The 20,739-nt window shown below is 32.4% G+C and overlaps 1 protein-coding gene across 2 annotated transcripts in view; it reads right to left on the minus strand.

Moving 5' to 3' along the window:
* LOC122520842 (head-specific guanylate cyclase) overlaps window positions 1–11,906 on the minus strand; it is a 38,510-nt gene extending 26,604 nt beyond the window's left edge. The window contains exons 1-2 of one of the 2 annotated variants that reach the window (XM_043641149.1): window positions 11,186–11,906; window positions 10,682–10,934 (exon numbers count right to left, since the gene is read on the minus strand). In XM_043641149.1, coding sequence (XP_043497084.1) covers window positions 10,682–10,912 — 231 coding nt within the window. In that variant the 5' untranslated portion in view covers window positions 10,913–10,934; window positions 11,186–11,906. Of the gene's footprint in view, window positions 1–10,681 lie in introns of both variants that reach the window. The other variant, XM_043641148.1, reaches the window with a different exon arrangement.
* Window positions 11,907–20,739: the final 8,833 nt, after the last annotated feature.

The raw sequence follows: 20,739 nt of genomic DNA on the forward strand, positions 1-20,739 counted from the left end.
ATATTGATGTCGTAAAACTGTAAGACTTTTTGAAATTTCCTTTTAATTAGAATTCACAATGAAAGCGGATTCATATTAAAAATACTCTTTCTTCGAATCCTGTGAGCAATAATCAAAAAGTTCGAGCATTAAAGAAGGAACGCGAAACAGACAATTTTATTACGATGATTTTTCTTTACTCTTCTCTCGTTCTTTTCTTCCCTATTTTCTCCCTCGCTTTACTATGTATTTCGTTTTGCTTTGCTCAATATTATATAACTGAACAACTCTATCTCTTGAACTTTTGCTGTTAGATATTTCTGTTGTGTGCACAAAGAATTGTAAGAACCAGTAATGGTTATCTAAGTTACTACGAGCTACAAAAAAGACAAAGTAAGAAAATAACTCTTTCAAGAAATGTGACGCTGGTACCATTTAATTTCTTTGCACTTTTAGAGTTAGGCTTAATAATGGTCGGTATATTAGTCTGAATATGTTCATTTAACAGATGCGCTTTTTGAGCTTTGTACCATGAGATGACCTTTTTAAAATTTCATTCCACAAGAAAATGCAACACAGTAGTGGTCCCCTGGAGATTTTAAGCAAACAAATTTTCTCAATACCTAGACCTCTTTTTTTATTTCCGTTCTGTTCTATGAAAAGGGCTAAACAATAAAGAAGAATACCTTATCGTATGAACGAGAAATTCTATCTAAAATTATATCTCAATATCTGGAAATGCATTTTATTAATTTCTATTAATTTTTTCTTCTCAGAGAATTTCTTTCTATATTACAAGTTAATGCAGATAGAGTCTAACGATATCTTTAGTATTCTATCAGCATTTTAAATCGCAATCTCATCTTCCGGATACCACGAATGTTTGCTCAAGATACTGCATTTCGTTGACCCTTAACCTGTTTCTGTCCCTTCAACATCGTGTTGTCGACTGACGTTGTTAAATGACCCTAGGGATGTTATGAAAATGGTAGATTGTATCATCTAGGTCTTTACCACATTATAAAATACTCTATGAAGATAATATTTACTATATTACAAAGATGCAAATGACAATTACAATTTACATCCTAACCATTTCTCTCTTTCTATCTCTTAATAATTAATTAAAAATATTTTCATATTTGGTAATTCTAAGATAAATAATAGGGAGCAAAATATATTATTTGCTTTTATTCGTACAAAAATAATTAAATGATCATGAAATTAATTCTATAAGCATAATTTACACATACACACACAAACGTAAAGTGATAAGTAATTTGGCGGCAAGATGTCTAACAGTACGCGTTTCAAGAAAAGTATCTACCGTATAGATGGTATTTTTTTCAGAAATAGAATGCAACCAACGGGGTTAAGATAAGTGCTTACCTTCTATATATAGGTCTCTTACTTCGTAACGCAAAATAACATAACTTATACGTGTCGTCTGTGAATACTCGTTGTATTTGTTCGTTTACCCTCGGTTTACATTAGCTATGTAACAATTGGTCTCCGGAAAATTATGAGGCTTTCTCTATTATTGTTTGGATCATAGAGCTTTTTACTTGTTATTATTTCTCGTTCCCCCTCTTTCACTCTTTCTCTCTCTTTTTCTCTTTTGTTCCAGCTTTATAAAAGTTTCTCTGAAAGGAAGATGAAAAAGATAGCTTTGTAAAGGATAATCGTAGACATTCAGAACAGTATTTTAATGGTTTCTATAAAAAAAAAGAAAATATATATATATGCTACCGGAATAATGGGAAATCAGGCAATGTTAGCAACTGCCCGGCACTGCCCTCAATGCAAAGCATTTTTTGACAATGTAGGAAACAAAAGAATTTTTACAGACTTTTTCTAAGCATTGAACATAATACTTAGACATTCTATGTAGGCCAGTCAACGCGGGCCAAAAACTGACCTTTTAGCTGATCGCTTCAAAATTTGACCTAAGGGTAAGTTGACGACGCTGAATCGAATGGTGCTAATTATAATAAAGTCAGCAACCGGCATCTTGGGGAAAAAGGGTAAAAAAGGGTAAAATATAGCCTTATCTTAGAATCTAGGCATTTAATCGAAAAAAGTTTCAAACAAAAGTTGTAGAGAATTGAAAAATACTAAAAAAATGTTCTATGAGTTATCTTCGTATTTTCAAAAATAAGCGCATAAAATTGGATTGAAGATGGGAAAAAAATTGTAAGAGTGGGAGAAAGCAAGCTTATCCCTCCGTCGCGTTTTACACACGAGCGAGCTAGTGTGCGTGCGAGCGTCCGTGTGCACTAATACACAAACGAAGGATCTTCGGCAATCTTCGGGACTCTCGGTCTTGAATGAAAGTGCGAGTGAGAGAACAAACCAATACTTCTCTCTTTTTATTTATCATGCGATAACGAGTATTATTGTCCTTGGCCATCGATTGTTGAGCCTTCTGATATTTCTCTTTTTATATTTTTTCTTTCGGTAGCAAGAATTTTACGTCTTGGCCATCGAGCGACGAGCGTTTTGTATACGAGTGCGAGTGAGAAAGAAAACCGATATTTCTCTCTTTCTATTTTTTCTTTCGGTAGCGAGAATTTTTCGTTTTGGCCATCGTGCGTCGAGCGTTCTATATATCTATATATATCGGCGTATAAGCGCGGCACTTTTAAATCGAATCTTGATGCTTATGGCACGCCGTTTCTTTATTTATTGTCAAAAATAATGAACCTTGAGTAAAAAAAAAATAATTCATTTTAACAGAAACTATTATTATTTAGTTGAGAGTAAAAATAATGAATTAATTTTGTGTCTCGCCATAAAATTAATTAGAATAAATAATTGATATAAATTCTTTGCCTCACAAAAATTTATTTGTATATCAAATTGAATACGTATTCTCTTTAAGACGAAATTTAAAATTTAAATAATTTTCCTATTAAATTATGTATTTTATAAAATTTTAAATTACTGACTTTTTGTCTCGTAAAAATTTATTAGTGTATCAAATTAAATACATATTTGAAAAAGAAGAATTTTATATCCACACATAAAATTAATTCAAGATATATATGAAAGGATATTCTAGAAACGTGGAATTTATTTTTTGTCTATACATAATTTTAATTCATTTTTATTATGTTATAAGAAAACAGTAATGCATTCTGATTCATCTTCGAAGTCTTAAGAATTGTACGAAAAAAATTGAGCAATTATCAATTGGTGCGTTAGCGTAAGTAGTAACGTCTTCGCTTCTCGCGCTGGTTTATTAACGTTCGATTCTTCGCGGGGGAATTATTTTTTTTATAAGTTTTTCTATTCTTAGGTTATATAAATTATTTTTACATTTCCTAATTTCTAATTATATATAGAAAAAAAAATTAAAATTATTACAAAAAAATTCAAAGCAATAAATTTTTTTGCAAAAGCAAAAATCTGAGGTGAGACTCACTGATCGTCTCCTTGTTAAGGATAGAAAAACTTATAAAAAAAATAATTCCCCCGCGAAGAATCGAACGTTAATAAACCAGCGCGAGAAGCGAAGACGTTACTACTTACGCTAACGCACCAATTGATAATTGCTCAATTTTTTTCGTACAATTCTTAAGACTTCGAAGATGAATCAGAATGCATTACTGTTTTCTTATAACATAATAAAAATGAATTAAAATTATGTATAGACAAAAAATAAATTCCACGTTTCTAGAATATCCTTTCATATATATCTTGAATTAATTTTATGTGTGGATATAAAATTCTTCTTTTTCAAATATGTATTTAATTTGATACACTAATAAATTTTTACGAGACAAAAAGTCAGTAATTTAAAATTTTATAAAATACATAATTTAATAGGAAAATTATTTAAATTTTAAATTTCGTCTTAAAGAGAATACGTATTCAATTTGATATACAAATAAATTTTTGTGAGGCAAAGAATTTATATCAATTATTTATTCTAATTAATTTTATGGCGAGACACAAAATTAATTCATTATTTTTACTCTCAACTAAATAATAATAGTTTCTGTTAAAATGAATTATTTTTTTTTTACTCAAGGTTCATTATTTTTGACAATAAATAAAGAAACGGCGTGCCATAAGCATCAAGATTCGATTTAAAAGTGCCGCGCTTATACGCCGATATATATAGATATATAGAACGCTCGACGCACGATGGCCAAAACGAAAAATTCTCGCTACCGAAAGAAAAAATAGAAAGAGAGAAATATCGGTTTTCTTTCTCACTCGCACTCGTATACAAAACGCTCGTCGCTCGATGGCCAAGACGTAAAATTCTTGCTACCGAAAGAAAAAATATAAAAAGAGAAATATCAGAAGGCTCAACAATCGATGGCCAAGGACAATAATACTCGTTATCGCATGATAAATAAAAAGAGAGAAGTATTGGTTTGTTCTCTCACTCGCACTTTCATTCAAGACCGAGAGTCCCGAAGATTGCCGAAGATCCTTCGTTTGTGTATTAGTGCACACGGACGCTCGCACGCACACTAGCTCGCTCGTGTGTAAAACGCGACGGAGGGATAAGCTTGCTTTCTCCCACTCTTACAATTTTTTTCCCATCTTCAATCCAATTTTATGCGCTTATTTTTGAAAATACGAAGATAACTCATAGAACATTTTTTTAGTATTTTTCAATTCTCTACAACTTTTGTTTGAAACTTTTTTCGATTAAATGCCTAGATTCTAAGATAAGGCTATATTTTACCCTTTTTTACCCTTTTTCCCCAAGATGCCGGTTGCTGACTTTATTATAATTAGCACCATTCGATTCAGCGTCGTCAACTTACCCTTAGGTCAAATTTTGAAGCGATCAGCTAAAAGGTCAGTTTTTGGCCCGCGTTGACTGGCCTATATGGAACACCAAATGCTATTTAGGCAATATTGAAAAGAATACATTATCGGGCAACAGGCACATACAGACATACACCCTCCCCCCCCACAATCAACACACTCACATAAAAGTGAGCATGGAGCGGGTTTTTGAGACTTTGCGTGCCGCTATACTATGCGTACCTCTATAAACTGAAACTTAGTCAATGCTGGTGTGTTATTATGTAGGGCCTACTGTTACTTATCATAGTAGATTATATTACGTTTAGATCGATATTCATAGAGATTTTCATGGAAAATCTGTATCTTTTGTTCCTTATCGTATCGGAAGATAAGCGAATTTAGAAGGAAATATTTTATATCTGCTTTTTTACTTTACCGGTTTCTCATTTGTCATTCTCAAGAATTTCTAGGAAATGTGAGAGATATGAATATATTTCCGACTTTGTCTAAAAACGCTTTGCATTGGGGTATTGCTAACATTGCCTGATTTCCCACTATTCCGGTAACATATATATTATATAATTCGAGAAGATAGAAGCTCAAAGCATTAGGCGATAATCACGAGCTCTTGTCTTCGTTTTAATCTACGTTTAATGCGAATGCCAGATAATCCTATCAGGTTATATTTTAATTTTCTGATTAAACTATGGAATAATTACTTCTCCCATCCCCCCTTTATCGAGACTATTCTATCGATTCTATCAACGAATAGATAAAACGAAACGTGATTATTCGATAAAGTCTGGTCAAACGTTAATTCACGGACGGTAGAATAAATGGAATGAAATTGGTCCTACTGTCCGCCTGAGAGTTACACGTAATAACATCTGTACAAAGATTTCCTATAATTAATATATAAGAATTTATAGAAAATCCGATAAATTGTGTGAATATATTATAAAATAATTCATCATGTAGAATTATAAAGGTTTTTTCAAATATTTATAGGTATATAATATATATATATTTTTTTAAATTAATACGGCAGATACAACTACAATAGTAATTATTTTGGAAAATCATTGTTATTCAGAAATATTTCTAAATTTATATCGTTTTAAGATATTAATACTTGGAATATCTTCTTTTTCTTCTAGAAATATCAGAAACGGTAAGATACTAAGGAAGATAAATTCAATATCGGCATTTTGATGGGAAGTTCATGGTATCTTTGTCAAAGGGTCGAAGTTGTTGTACTGGGTACGATATGGGATCTTGAGTGTCTGTGAAATTGTACTACGTTTATCAAAGTACGTGTGCAGTACTACATTTAGTCAAAGGTAAAATAGAAGTGATTTAACTATTGCTTGTGTACGCTTCGACGTACGCTTTAAACGGTTAATAGAATTACGTAAACTTCCAATTACAAGTAGTGTACTTTGTTATATCGATAAGGTGAGTTCACTCCACAGATTCTATGTCTGAATAAGAAGTAACTATATGATAAACTCGTTAGTTCGATTATTCGATATTAAGGCCATCCTTGTTTCGTGCGTGTTTACTTCGATCTAGAATCTTTTGAATAATTTCTTACCGATCTTATCATTAAGTATACGTAAATATATTTTAGATTCGCGCAAGAAATCCGAAAGATTCAGAATAAATTCCTTTCTATCTGATTATTAAATATACATAGGTATATTGTAGATATTATTGCGTTTCCATGTAATCGGAGTAGCTTCGCTATTTTGCCCTAGCTTAGATACTACATAAATAAGTATACATACGAGAGTAGAAACTATAATAGAAACGGTACATCGTGCCTCTGTTACGAAGCAATCTTGTGTATCAAACCGTCTGTCGGACTAATTGCTCTCGACCCTTTTAGTCCAAGGCTATGCCGGATTTTCCTCGGTAAAAGCCTTTTAACTCGGATATCAAAAACATCGATTCTTTGAAAAGAAATATTGCACTACGTATGTGCGATTAATGTACGAAAAACATTGCTTTGTTAAACATATTCTTTCCAATGTCTATGCTTGAAGTTGTACTTATTGTAAGTATTACAAAAATAAGATCTTTTGCTTTTATATTATAACTGGCTTTGCTTATATATCTTTTTTAATTTTAGAGAATGAAAAATATCATGAAACGAAGATAGAAAGGAGCTTCGTTAAATTATAATCGATCTTTAATTACATTGAACAAACAAACTTTTGTCTTTCATTTTTAGTTTAGCTTCTGACAGTGTGTTTTATAGGGTAGTTTGCTTTTCATACTGAAAACGTAGTATGGTAGAATAAACATGCTGGAAGTTTGTTTTAAATAAAGTAAAAAGCTAAAGTAAAGTCATATATTAAGCTTTTACGTATTACGTACGCCAATAACTCAAAACGAATAAATTTACGAAAACATATCGTTAGCTAATAAACATGAAATGTATATATATATATATTTATATGCATAATATTTGTTCTTTGATTTGTTATTCACATATCGATGAATATACATGCACTTACACGATGTCACGTCGACACTATTTTCGAATCGACCTCATCGACACGTAGGACAAACATCGTCTTTGCTCCCAATATTAACACCGCACACAGAGCTGGAGGCGATCTATCACCTTTATTAAGAACGTTATAAGCATGTTAGATGCAAAGTCCTATTACATCTAGTTTACACGATGAAAGACTAAAGAAAAAAGTGTCAGAAACAAAGAGAAAAAGACAGAAAAAGGAAAAATTCAAAGACAGAAAAAGATGAATGTGAATTATACCGATTAAATATTCCGAAGTGTACTTCATTGACGATCTATCCGCGTACCTTTTTATAGACTATTAGCGAATAGAAAAAAAGAGAAAAGACAAATTCAGCGACTTAACAAAGTTCGTTAATCAAGTATGTCAGTTTGAATAATATTTATGAAAAGATATAGTTTGTTAGAAGGGGGTGGATTTTGGGGTATAAACATGTTAACTTGTTGATGCAGGAGGAAGATAATAGAATTTTAAAAAAATACGAGAGTATTATCTCGTGTTTCTGCGTGATATGAAGTTAATTATTTAATGTAGAAGAAATGAAAAATTTGCGCTCGATATAGTTGGCTGGGGACCGAAGCAGAAAGCCGGTTATCAAAACTTCTTGCAAAATACGTTGATGTTAATGTGTTAAAAACACCAAAAAAACCGGTCAGATACATACGAGTTATTCGATTTCTCCTTTTGTTCATTCGAACGATTAAAAATTTCAAAGTAAGTTTATTTTTCGTTTGGACAAACGACCATTTTTAAAAACGCTAAAACTACCAGATTAATCAAAAGCTTTTATATTGTTCTCTATCTTTTTTTCCTATTCTTCGTTAACGCAAAACTGAAAGACGCATGTTGGAACGCAATACCATTCTTAGTATATATATATGCCTACGTATGTATAAATGTATATATGTATGATGTATATAGGTGAAATCCTTTCAAAGCTTTCCAACATACTGAAACATTAATCATTCGACTCTTCTCTTCTCGCAGACATTTGAAAGTAAAGCCACCGGCGACGTCGTGGCATTTTGCTCACGCTCTAATTTAAATATTTTTGCTCAGCCCTCTAAATTCAGCCTTCCATACTCATATATTTGCCCTTTTATGTAAAAATACAAGATGTTAGATTTTGAGAAATTTGACTGGATTTTATCTGGATTTTGTATATTCTGTCCAAGTCCATTTAATCTTTACAGTTAAAATAATTAAGCTCGTACTTTGATGATATTCGTTTTCTCACAATTGACATGTATGTACTTATGTCATTCACGTCACAAACGACGAAGACGACGAAGACGACGAAGACGACGAAGACGGCTCAACAGGTACTACAGATTACATTTCGTTCCGCCCATTGAAAACGACTCCCCTTTCTCGACCTATCTTCCTTCCTTCAATGTTCCTTTTTGTGATCATCTGAGAATAAGATGATGGTACAACGCGTGGAAGAGGTAAAGGGGTTAAAGACAGTGAGAAAGAGGAAGTTGTGAGTCGTACGCGTCTGTTGCGTATGCGGCTTAATGTCTTAAAGGATTTGCCCTTTGTGTTATCGTCTTGAGCCGTGGATTCACCTTTTCTCACCCATTTTATCTCTAATCCTCTGTAGTTGATTAAATACTGTCTCTCGAGATTTATCTATAACTGATTTCAAGACAGATTCTTACAACTTTTATCTATTTATTCGAGATTATCGAATATTTTTTATAAAAGAACGAATCTTATTTCAAAAACTATTGTTTCTTTACAGGCATTCATAAATGCAATTATTTCGAACAATTTGTAAAAATATTTCGCGATAAATAGATATTTTCTTTTCGACAAAAATTCTTAATCTTGTAGACATCGTCAAAAGAATGTATCGTTTTTTCTTGTAAAACGTTTCATTCCCGACAAAGTAGGAAGTTGAAAACATCTTTCTTCTTGTGCTAGTCGATAAGACGTTCTACTCGGGTAAAGCAACTTTCGAATTCATCCCTTCTTTCTTGTTACCAAACAAGTAAAAGAAGACGAAGAAACTAGAAACAAAGTGTGTAGTAGACAATGGACATATCGTCGAGAATTCAAGAAAAATTTATCCTACATTGAAAGTCAATAATAGTTCACTAATCGATCTCACGACGATGGAAAATGTTTCTATTTTTATAAATTGTTGATCAATCAAATTAACAAAAATATTTGATTAAGTTATTAAAAATATTGATCTGTATTTCAAACATAATAATTTTAAAGCTGACTAAATTTAAAGAATTATTATTTCATTCGTTATTACTTAATTCGTGTAAATATTGCTTATTTGCTACATATAGTCGTTAACAGGACAATGAATTAAAACCCATATGTTATTAAGCAATTCAAACAAAAGCCAATTTGTTCGTAAATATGAAAAAATTTAACGAACATAAAAATATTCGCTAAACGATTTTTTACGATGTGAATAGTATAATGTGAAAAATAAATCTTTTACTGATGTAAAATTGATTGCTATGTTATTATTAAGTAGCAGTGTATGTTTATTATATTCCTGTTTGTTTCTTCGAACGAAGTAGCAAACTTGAGTCTTCGCTTCACTTTTGATTATTGTTTCGTGTGAAGTCAGGAAAACTCGGAGTTTGTTCTACTCGAGATATTTCGTTAAACGCTGAAATTCCTGATAAAATTTCTTTGATTCCATTTTGTTAATATTTTGACTAATTGAATTAGAAAAATATTAACGATATTTCATTAAATACATACAAGGGTATATAGTAGTATAAGTATCTATGCTAAAAAGAACCGGGATGAAAATGCAATTTGAAGCGTGTAATTTTCGATAAAATTAATGATACAGCGCATGTATATCTGCATACACATACACACGCACACGTACACTCGATTGTGCGTGGTTAAAACGAGAGTTAAAACGTGGTTCAAAGAGAACGAAGGAAAAAGCAATTGCGTTATTTTTATGTGAATTTTGCAATATACTCTCGCATGCAAATGCAATTGGAATACACAGGAGATTATTACCATTGTTTCCGTCTGTTTACGATGCGTCAGAGTTAACCGAAAATTCTTGATATATTTCCGAAACATAAAATATTAAAATGCAATTCGATCGGCATTACAGCCCAAGTCATTCGATATGATGATTCGTAATAAAAGAACACCTATCGAATATTAAACGCTATCCGCCTGTTCCAAGAATAAAATATATATTCGGACAAAATTCTGATTTTATCACGTTGTTCTTCTATTTAGAGTACTAGAAAAAAATTAATAAAAAAGATCAAAAGTGAGAGTTACAAGAAGGTGAGAGTAAATAAAGTGACACGTGAGTTATCGATCGAGGCTTCGATCGAGTTATTTAAAGATCGAACAAAAAGATAATTTTTATCATAAGTAGAATAACATACCGAAGGGTTTGTCAAGACGAGGACCGCGGCTCTGAGGTGCTTCAGATTGAGCGTTTGCGTGTTCTCGATGTCGTCATTGTCCTCTCCTAGAAGAGAGCAGGCTATTTGCACGGAGGACTGTCTAGAGGGTTTGCTTCTCTCTTCGGAGATCCTCGTCGATTTGCTAATGTCCCGTTCCTCGTCCGACGGCCCGAACTCCGTGGTGTGTGCTCTTGAAAATGGACATGCCATTTTGGAAAGTAGAATCGGCTTCCTGATAGAAAAAGGTACTTTGATCCTCGATGCCGATAAAAAATTTCGGCCGTTAATTATCTCGCGACATGCCACGTGCCACGATGCGTTTATCGCCGGTCAGCTGTTCCACGATAACTTTGCACGCCTCCACCACTACCGGCTGCTCCACTACCACCACCAGTAGTAGCAGCAGAAGCACCACCACTACCACTACTACCACTACCACCCCTACTGCTACCGCCACCGGCGCTGTCTCTAGACTCTACCTACCCTTCTCACTCCAGTTTTCTTTCCGCGCCTTCCTCGATTTTATCGCTTTCCACTCTTATCTATCAGTCCGTGGTCGTCTCACATCGCGTTTCCCAACGCTACAAGCAACACCAGAACTGAAACGATTCTTTCTAGCTCGAAAATTCTTTTCATCTTCCCTAACATCGTCTTCTCTTTCTCGATTCTAAATGCATTTATTCAAAAAAACGAAATGATCATCGTAGTTACATTCCCTCTTCCGAAATTAGTACTAAGAGAAAGAGAGACAGCATGTAGGTATACAGTTCAAAGCCGCTAGTTATTACCGCAAAGCGATTAGTATTCCTTGGAGAGCAATATCTTGTCGACCACAGCCCGATTCGACGTCGTGCACGCGGTTTCACGCAAGCCACTAAACTTGTGGTCTCTTTGTGTACTCGACTCAACGTTCCCTCCTTTTCAATCCTCAATTGCTCTTCTTTTTTCCCTTTCTATGTGTTTCGAGAGTCATAAGAATTGGATAGTGTCCGTTTGAAGGGAAGTTCAAATGCGATCTTGTCAAACGAGCTGCTTTTAATTGACAAAACGGTAACCACTGGAAGTGGTGCAGGGTTGACGCGTCGTCCTCGGGATGGAGGTTAGAATGTCTAGCGTACGTGCCGCGTACGATGTCGTGTCGGAGCGCGTAGCGCCATACTGCTCGCGAATTGACCGAGGCGCAACGAACAGCACCGACTCGGCTGCGTTCGGTGATGCTTCAAAGGGAAGGGGAGGAACGCGGGGTGAATGGAAGGCCAAGAGGGCTCGGGGGTGTGGAATGCTAGCGAGGTGAACAGTGGTGGCGAGACGCCTGCGCTCGTTCGTGTTTTCAGACTCACGCTTTTACATCCACCCACCCTTCTCTTCCTCCTTTCTTCTCTCTCTTTCTCTCACTCTCTTATTCTTTTTCTTTTCTTATTTCTCTTTTCATTTTTTACTTTCCTTTAGATTTTCTTTTCTCGTTGCCTTCTATTTCTTTTGACGAAAATTTATCCATACTGTTCAGTCTAGTTTGTTTTTCCTGTTCTAACTGACCTGCTACTACCTCCTGTTTTCACCTCAATTTATACTCATATGTTCTATATTCCTTTGCATCTTTCTACCCTTCTCGCTTATTTTATTCTCGTTCAGAAATAGAAGAGAAATTCCGAGCAAGTACATAAAACAACCCTTCGATCTATAGAGGCGACAAAGTGTAGAAGTGTCTGTTATACGGTTCAAAGGTTTCTCAAGCTTTTCCCTTCGAAAGTCGAGCTTTCTTTCGTTCTAGATTTCTTCACTGGGCAACGTGGGTATTGTAAAAACGGAAGGATGCCATTTCTCTTCTCGTACTTTTTCTCTTTCTTCTTCTTTCCCCATGAGAGTGTTTGTTGGTTTTCTTTGTTACGTCGATTAAATATCGTAGAACTACACGAACTTTCTGTTAGTAGGATTTAGTTTCTAACTTTTTAGATTGTTAGACGTATCTTAAAGTTGCCGGTTGAAAGATCGATCGAAAGAACGCAGAATTGTTTTGAACCGTGACAAACGCAGCTAATTACGAGTTTTTTAAAATATAAGATTTTTCTTTCTTTACGCTTGCAATCGTTATAATAATTACTAAAAAAAAATGTTTTTCTTTCCACTTTTATACGTCAGAATATTAAAACTGATATTCCTTAATCTACGATTATCGTTTAGTATAAATTTTCAATCGGTCGAGATTGGTTGATTCCTGTTGTATTTTACGATGATACGTTAAATAGTAGATCTTTTGTGAGGACCATAATTTTAACAAGGGCTTGATCGGTGTTAATTAGTAGCTAGTATTTTCTCTCTCTATTCATTTTTCTTGGGAAAGTCAGCTAGACTCGTAATTAGAACCTTTGGGAATATTCTAAAAAGATCGTAGTAAATTCTTCCACTGTGAACAATAACAAAGATAATTAGACGTTATTTTTATTTCTTTTTGTTGCATAAGTTAAATTAAAAATTATTAGAGTTATTTTAAAGGATCGTTATATATGTTTGAATAAATAAACACTAATTTTTCCTGAGTCAGGGAATATTAGTATCTTGTAATTCTGAGGAACAAAGATATCTTTTCGATGGAATCACCCGATAAGTGATGGGATTTCGTGTAAGGGTCTAACATAAACGAAAATACAAATGCTTACGTACGTGCACATATATATTTTATATATTTTTCCTTTTGAATAACCTATAACAGAATAAATGTATGTATTATATATACTTTATCGCAAAAGAGTTATGTAGAGAGCTTTGCCATATGTATTAAATGAATAAAGAACAAAGAGCACAGAATTATGCTATGGCATCAAATACAACAAATGAATAAATAACGAGCATCTTTCATTCAGAATTTTTCTCAATTTTTTATTATTAAAGCATCGTTCTAATTATTAAAAAAATAATCAAGCAAATAATATCGGCGTTGAGAAATCTCTCGAGTAATAATTATGTACATGTTTTATCAAAGTTCAATGAAGAATATGAATCTGTTGATTTCGGTATAATTAAAAGAAGTAAGCGGGGAAATTTTAGTTACTATTGAATAGAGAGCTATACGACAGGAGTAATTATAAAATATTAAAAACATAAATATATATTTATAGTTACCTTATTTCTCTTTATCAATGCTAATTCAAATTTGTTGAAAAAAAATTTAATTACCAATTAAAACATTTTATTAACGTTCTGTATGTTCGAAATTATTTATATTATGCATTATTTAATTTTGCGTAATATTTTGCAGCAAGACTAATAGAAATATGTATGTTAAAAACGAGCTTCGATATTCAGAATATATAGTTATAAGATAAACATAATATATACATATATAGATTATAAATTATACATACGGAGGATTGCTTATATAGACTTTTAGACAATTTACGAATTTTACTAACCAATCATTTGCATATTGTTGAATGAAATATATATTAATAAAACATATTCTCTCAGTACTATATGATTTGTAATAATATACTTATTCATCAAGCTTATATTGGTTAGGGAATTTTTCATTCAATATAGTATCAAATGTATTACTATATAAATCGTAATTATTATTCGTTAATATTTTAATGTTTCACTTTCACATGTTTATAGGAAAGTCTCCCACAGCTATCGGTGTTCTAATCATTTCTGTTTGGTATAGCGATATTTTGAGTAATCGATAAATGGGATATTGGGTTTTCAGTTCATCGGCTCTTTCATGTTTGCATATTGAGATATCTGAGAATAATATCGTAGAAATATTCATATGCATGCTATTGCGTTTTAGTTTTCTTCTTTTTTTTTTCTTTTTACAAAAATCAAGAAAAAGAATTTTAGACTATTTCGGTTACGTGAGTTGCATGAAAGAATATTTCGTTGTATTCACTGGCAGTAATCTTCACGTTTGGCTGCGTATTAAAAAGATTGCATTTTCCGTCTCGACACAATGGAAAGTGTGTGAAGCTTGAAAGTTAAAGCCTATCTTTTGCTTTCGACTCATGTCACGTTCTTGTTTCGTAAATATGGAAAACCAGTATTAGAAGTAGCCGTATTAGTATAAGTTTTATTTAATTCATATCGAGAAGGAAGTAATATATATATTATTATTGTTGATATTATGATTCATATTGTATATCATCCATAATTAGATTTGTGGATGAGTTTTTCCAAAATTATGATGGACTTATATCATAGTACGAAACGTTGCTCGTGAAAAGCTGTCCTCTTCATTGAAAATACAAAAAAAATATCTCAAAAATTAAACGTCAGTCATCAGCAGAGTATTGACGTATGTATTATACCTACGTATATATACGGGATATTCATAGAACGAGCGACGAAACGAGCGTAATACGAAATAATTAAGTAATAATGTTTCATTTCATTTTTTTTTCTCAACATTGCTATTTTTCATGTTTCTTTTCATTATTAAAGTTTTATCAATTTTTTTCTTTGTTCTTTTGCTGCTTGCGAGATGATCAAAAAAATAGAACTGAGGTGAGTGCAATTCGATAGCCTTTGTATAGCAGTATTTTTTCGTTTCTTTTCCTACCGCTTCATTCAAGTTTTATTTTCTAGCTACGTTCTAGCAATATCGAAGATTTTGTTAGAATCATTGGCGAATCTTGTTAGGTTAAATTGAGCGTTCAATATTGCGTTCAATTATGTAATAACGAATCGAAAAATAGGAATTAAGAAACTTCTGGCAATAATGCTTAAAGAAAAACCAATGAATAGAAATAAAGATTCTTATTTCTGTTGCTAAAATATTGACATTTTCCTTACAGTGAAAATAATGACTCTGACGAAGTGGTAAGATTGTAAAGTATTACAAAGAGAACTTGTCTTATTCGTGATGTATTGAATAAAAATAAATAAAATAAATTACTTTTTGAGAGAGAGAGAGAGAGAATTGAATACAGTTTTATCTTTTTTTTATAGCTTAAAGACGATGTTTTGAAACGTTCGACACATGGCTGGTACTTTAATATTCAGCAGCTGTATATACGTACTACAATTTCCAATGCATAGAAAGTATCACATTCATTCTAAGCTCTCGATCTAACGCTAGATAACAATTCTTTTGAAAAAAGTTACCTGAAAGGGCATAACATAAAAATATAAATCTACCTTCTCTTTCATTACTTATTTTTCTATCTCAGACCTGTAACATCGTAGTCGTGAGATTTATAGTTATCGAGAATTTATTGACTTTGCAATTGTCTCGGTAGAATTTGAAAACTTTCAACGACCCGGAGTTTTCACAGGAGATTTTTAAATGCACGATGCAATGCCAGGGCCGTCGCGCTTTCACTTTACTGATCTCTTAATTTTTGTCGGTGAAAACAACTAACTGAAAGAACAAAGAAATGAATTAACACAGAGGTGCGATGGAGACACGCAAAATTACATTTTTCAAGTCAAATCACGTGTGTATTCAATGTGTATATGTTTGCTACATGATTATATGACATTTTATTCGAATTCTCAGCGGAATTACTTGATATAAAATTAAACGATATCACGAATTGGATTATGTGGATAATCGTTCACGTATTTCGTTTCTTTTCATATTTATCTTTCTCTTAAGCATACATATACGTACATTTATATATTATATATATTATGTAATGTAATACCCTAAAATTCGTATAAATGGCATTTGATGCGATGTAACATCATGTGTCTCGATTTAAATTGGCAGCATTAATGGCCCGAAAGCATTCGTGGGAATAAAAGTATGAAGAAAAAAGAATAAATGGAATAAAACGATTTTCGAGGCGAAGACACTCGAGTGGACAGAACGAATGCGCTCGTAAATTCGAGTCGCGCGATGGCAGACTTGTCGTCCATTTTAATTGGAAGCACTAGAGTACCGATTTGCGAAGTGGTACCTTCCATTTGCTCGATTAATTTTACCGGCTGTGTAGGAAATTTCATTTTGACGTTCGAACCTACGATAGCTTAGTCGGTTATTGCTCAGGATTTGTATATCTTGCAAAATTTCAATATGAAAATGCGTATAAGTCATTTCAATAATCTATAGTTCTTTCCTTGCTAACAGTTTTATTAATTGTCTATGATCTATCGAAATATTTTCATCACCTTTCGAAGGAACAATATTCGCAGCTCTTTGTTAGAAATTTACACAAAGGCGATTGTTTTCTCTAAACTGTAAACAAGATTAACTTCAAAACTTCGTAAACGTAGAGCCAAAACTTAGTAAGGCTGAAGGGTAAGAGAGGTACTTTTGGTTTGATACGAATGGTTGGATAATTTGGAATTTCGGTACTAGAACTCTTACTATATTGCTACATTTTCAGAAACAACTTTGTGCTTCTATTATATTTCTATGTTACAAACATTTTCTGATTGCCGGCTACTATTCCAATTAAAAGTTATATTATCTTTTCGTTGCTGTATTTTAGGTGTTGTTCCTTTAATCTTCAGCTAATAATTTATGATTATCGTTACAAGTGTAATTTGAAAAGAATATTATCTTGTTGTTTGTCGATAAAAACAAAAAACTAAATGTTAACAGAATTGTAACACGTTTACGACGGGGTCGTACTTCGTATGTCTCACCTTTTGCCGGCTCTATTACTTGTACTTTTCTCCACTGGACGGAGCTGATTTAAATTAATGTTTATACCGCTATTAGTATTATAATATTATACAAGTTTCTCCGTATAACAACTACCATTGATGGCAAATCCCGATGTAAACGTGTTAAAACAATTACATACGGTAGTATTTACAATTTTTCTCATTTTTTTTTGATATAATAAAAAAGTAGTCAACAGTTTAGCCACTTTGGACTACTAGTTTCCGATACAATCATTAAAGTCAAGCGACGTGGGCACGGTTAGTAATATGGATGAGTGACCTGTCTGTAGAAACAAAAGACAAAAACCGTGTGCTGTTAACTCCAGAGAGACAGAAAAAGACGCAACCACTCTGATAGTATTGAATAAGTGTGAAAGTGTTAATAGAAAAGTATCTTGAATCTATAAAAGGGAGAGTAAAATGACGAATTAAGAAAGCACAAATGTTTTTCTTTATATTCTCATAATTTCATGATAACAAATTATGAATATTCTTTCTAAAAAATATAAATGATCATTTATTAATTGAGAATTTAAAATGACGCATTACACATTGCTGTTAGACAGTCAAAAGAAAGAATCATTTATTAAGACCATTTTACATGGTTATGAGAAAATATCTTTCTACAGAAATGACTGATCGTTAGATATGCTGTTTCAGTCATTCTGAATAAATATTTCAATAGGGGGAGGGGCACATCTTGATCTTTAGAGCTCTTTTTTGGCGCAACAAATTCTGAGAAGTCTAGATTTAACATGCAAAAGTATAGACATTTTAATCCTTTACATGAGTGTATGTTTGTATATTTAATTGTGTTTCTAATACAAATGGATTGGAGCTTTAATGTAGATAGTATAACATTTAGTTTGTTCTAAAAATTTCTATATAATTTCTCAGTTCATAAAGCTGAGATACACTTTGTGGTGTTTCGTAATATTGTCTATCATGTAAATATATAGACGCTATTGTTTGATGAAATCTATTTTGGCTGTTCTCTCCTCGATCGTTCACACACAAACAATCGATAGAGACCATAGCGAGTACACGTTTAACAGAGACAATGGATTATATCGTAGAGTCCCTGGCGATGTTTAAATAATTGCTTGATCATTGGAGACTTGCCAAACGATCGAGATACCGTTCGATCGTTGCGATCATTTAATTGCCATTCTGTCCTCGTTTTCCGACGTGTAGCATTCAAAAGAGTTAGAAAATGTTCGTCGCGATGCTCAGGAAAAATAACAGAATGGTAAAAGTAACATATATCGATTCTTCGAGATCGGAAATTTGCCTTCGGTATCAGCCGAATGGTTGGTTATAAAAACGCGATACGAGAAGTCGTTTAATTTATGTCCTTCGCGATACATCGAAATAGCTTTATCACATTTTAATTCTCTTATCTTACGGTATTATTTATCTACTTATCACATTAATGAAGCTTTTCAAGTTTAATCGCTCCGATAACAATTCATAAGGATAGGCTTTATTTAACCTTTTTACTGTGCAGCTTTATTTTTAAAATGTGTATATATGTTGTGAAGAAAAGATTAAATGGATAAAAATTAAATAAAACAGGACATCAATTTCCGTCCGAAAGTGTCCTTTCGTGTCTCTTAAATATTTTATAGATCAGATTATATGAAATATCTTTCCAGTGAAATTTTTTATTTGTTTCTTTTCTATTTTATTTATTCGTTCTCTACAATTATTCTAAGGTTTCTTAAATGTACAAATAGTTCTTTGTTTTAACTGAAATGTTAATTAAAACAGCAACAAGTAAAATCTCTTTTTACATGACCAATCATAACGCAAAAAATATCCAACTCTTTGCGACGAGTATATTTGTTAAATACAGTTAACACGTTAATCATAAAGTTCTTTTTAATCTCGATATTTATAACGAGTTTTTATTTTTCAGCAGAAAAACTTCTCTACTGTGTTTTTCTAAGTGAACGTGTAATAAATTGATGCGATACCGTTTGACTATTTGAGAAAATTAAATTTGTTTAAGAAACACTTATGTTGGCGAGTAGACCGATGAGAATTGTTGGTTTATCGTCCGATTTTATTGTTTTTCATTAAAGTTTAAGATCGAGTATGTTATAGTGTTAAAAAATGTCTTACGAAGATATTTCTGACAAAATTTTTAATTTTCTATTTCATTAGAGTTATTTCAGAATTTGGGGAGAAAATTGTGCTAGATTTTTTCATTTCCATTGTTTCAAATTCCAGCATACACATTTAAAGTTTTATACGTTGACGGGTATACCTACCTACACTACTTGGTGAGTATCGACTCGGAGAAGTTCCAATGTTTATTCATAAAAAAGGCAGCCTATGTTTATTCATAAGAAGAGAGAAGAAAGCGGAATAGAAAGGGATTTAAATAACAACGCACGTAGAAGTTAGAGCATCTTGTAACAGTAGACAGTTTGTTCGAAGGTGCCTACTTAACATTAAATACGTTGACTTCTTTTATATTAATTAATATTCTTATCTATTAATAGTAATTAATTACTATATCACACATAATAAATTATCTCGCCAAAATTTAATTCACAATTTTAATTCGAATTATAATCTATTAAAATTTAAAGAAATTATATGAAAGTATCAATTTAAAATTTTCAACATCTATTCATATAATATTTAGGTATAGATATCTATAAATTTAGTATTCAGATGTATTGAGAAACGTTTTCAGATCAATCATGCTTTATATGACATATTTGGAATAACTCAGGTTTTAGATTTCAAAGGTATGTATGTATGATACGCAAATTGTGGCTTATACGTGATCCGCTTGAAACGAAACTCTTATTTTGCTCGTTTCCTTTACGAGAACATTTCTTTTGAAAATTATTACCACGTTATATCACTTATAAACGTACTAAAGAATGTTCTAGAATTATTTTTCTTTTTATTTCTAAGAGCTCCAATATTAATATTGAGTTACACGATTATCTTGAACGCTATTTATTTCTAACAACCAGTCGATTTAAACAATTAGCACGTAGTTCAATAAATTGGATTATTACGTTAATTGAGAAGTATTAAATATTTCATGTGAGTAACGATCAATCATTCAGGCCAAGGTAACTTGACCGAATCGAAACTTTGATGTTTAACCTTGCATCATTACGTTAGACATCCAGAGCGTTATTGGAGCTGGCTAATCGAGCAAGAAATTGCTGTCCGTCTTCTTCATCGTGTAAATGGTATTTCCAATTTAAATGTTGATAATAAATTTAGGACGATCGCATCGTCTTTCCAAATTACCTTGTATGGGTTAAAGGAAGTGTACAAATAATGGAATGGTTACAATGAAAGTAGGACATATCAGAAGAAAATAAGATATTATTAAATATGTAGAATCGTCATAGTAATATTTTAAACTCGTTTTTCAATGTTTACTAATAAAACGATTCAAA

The sequence above is a fragment of the Polistes fuscatus genome, unplaced genomic scaffold, assembly GCF_010416935.1.
Source record: "Polistes fuscatus isolate 324 unplaced genomic scaffold, CU_Pfus_HIC Scaffold4, whole genome shotgun sequence".
NCBI classification, from domain to species: domain Eukaryota; kingdom Metazoa; phylum Arthropoda; class Insecta; order Hymenoptera; family Vespidae; genus Polistes; species Polistes fuscatus.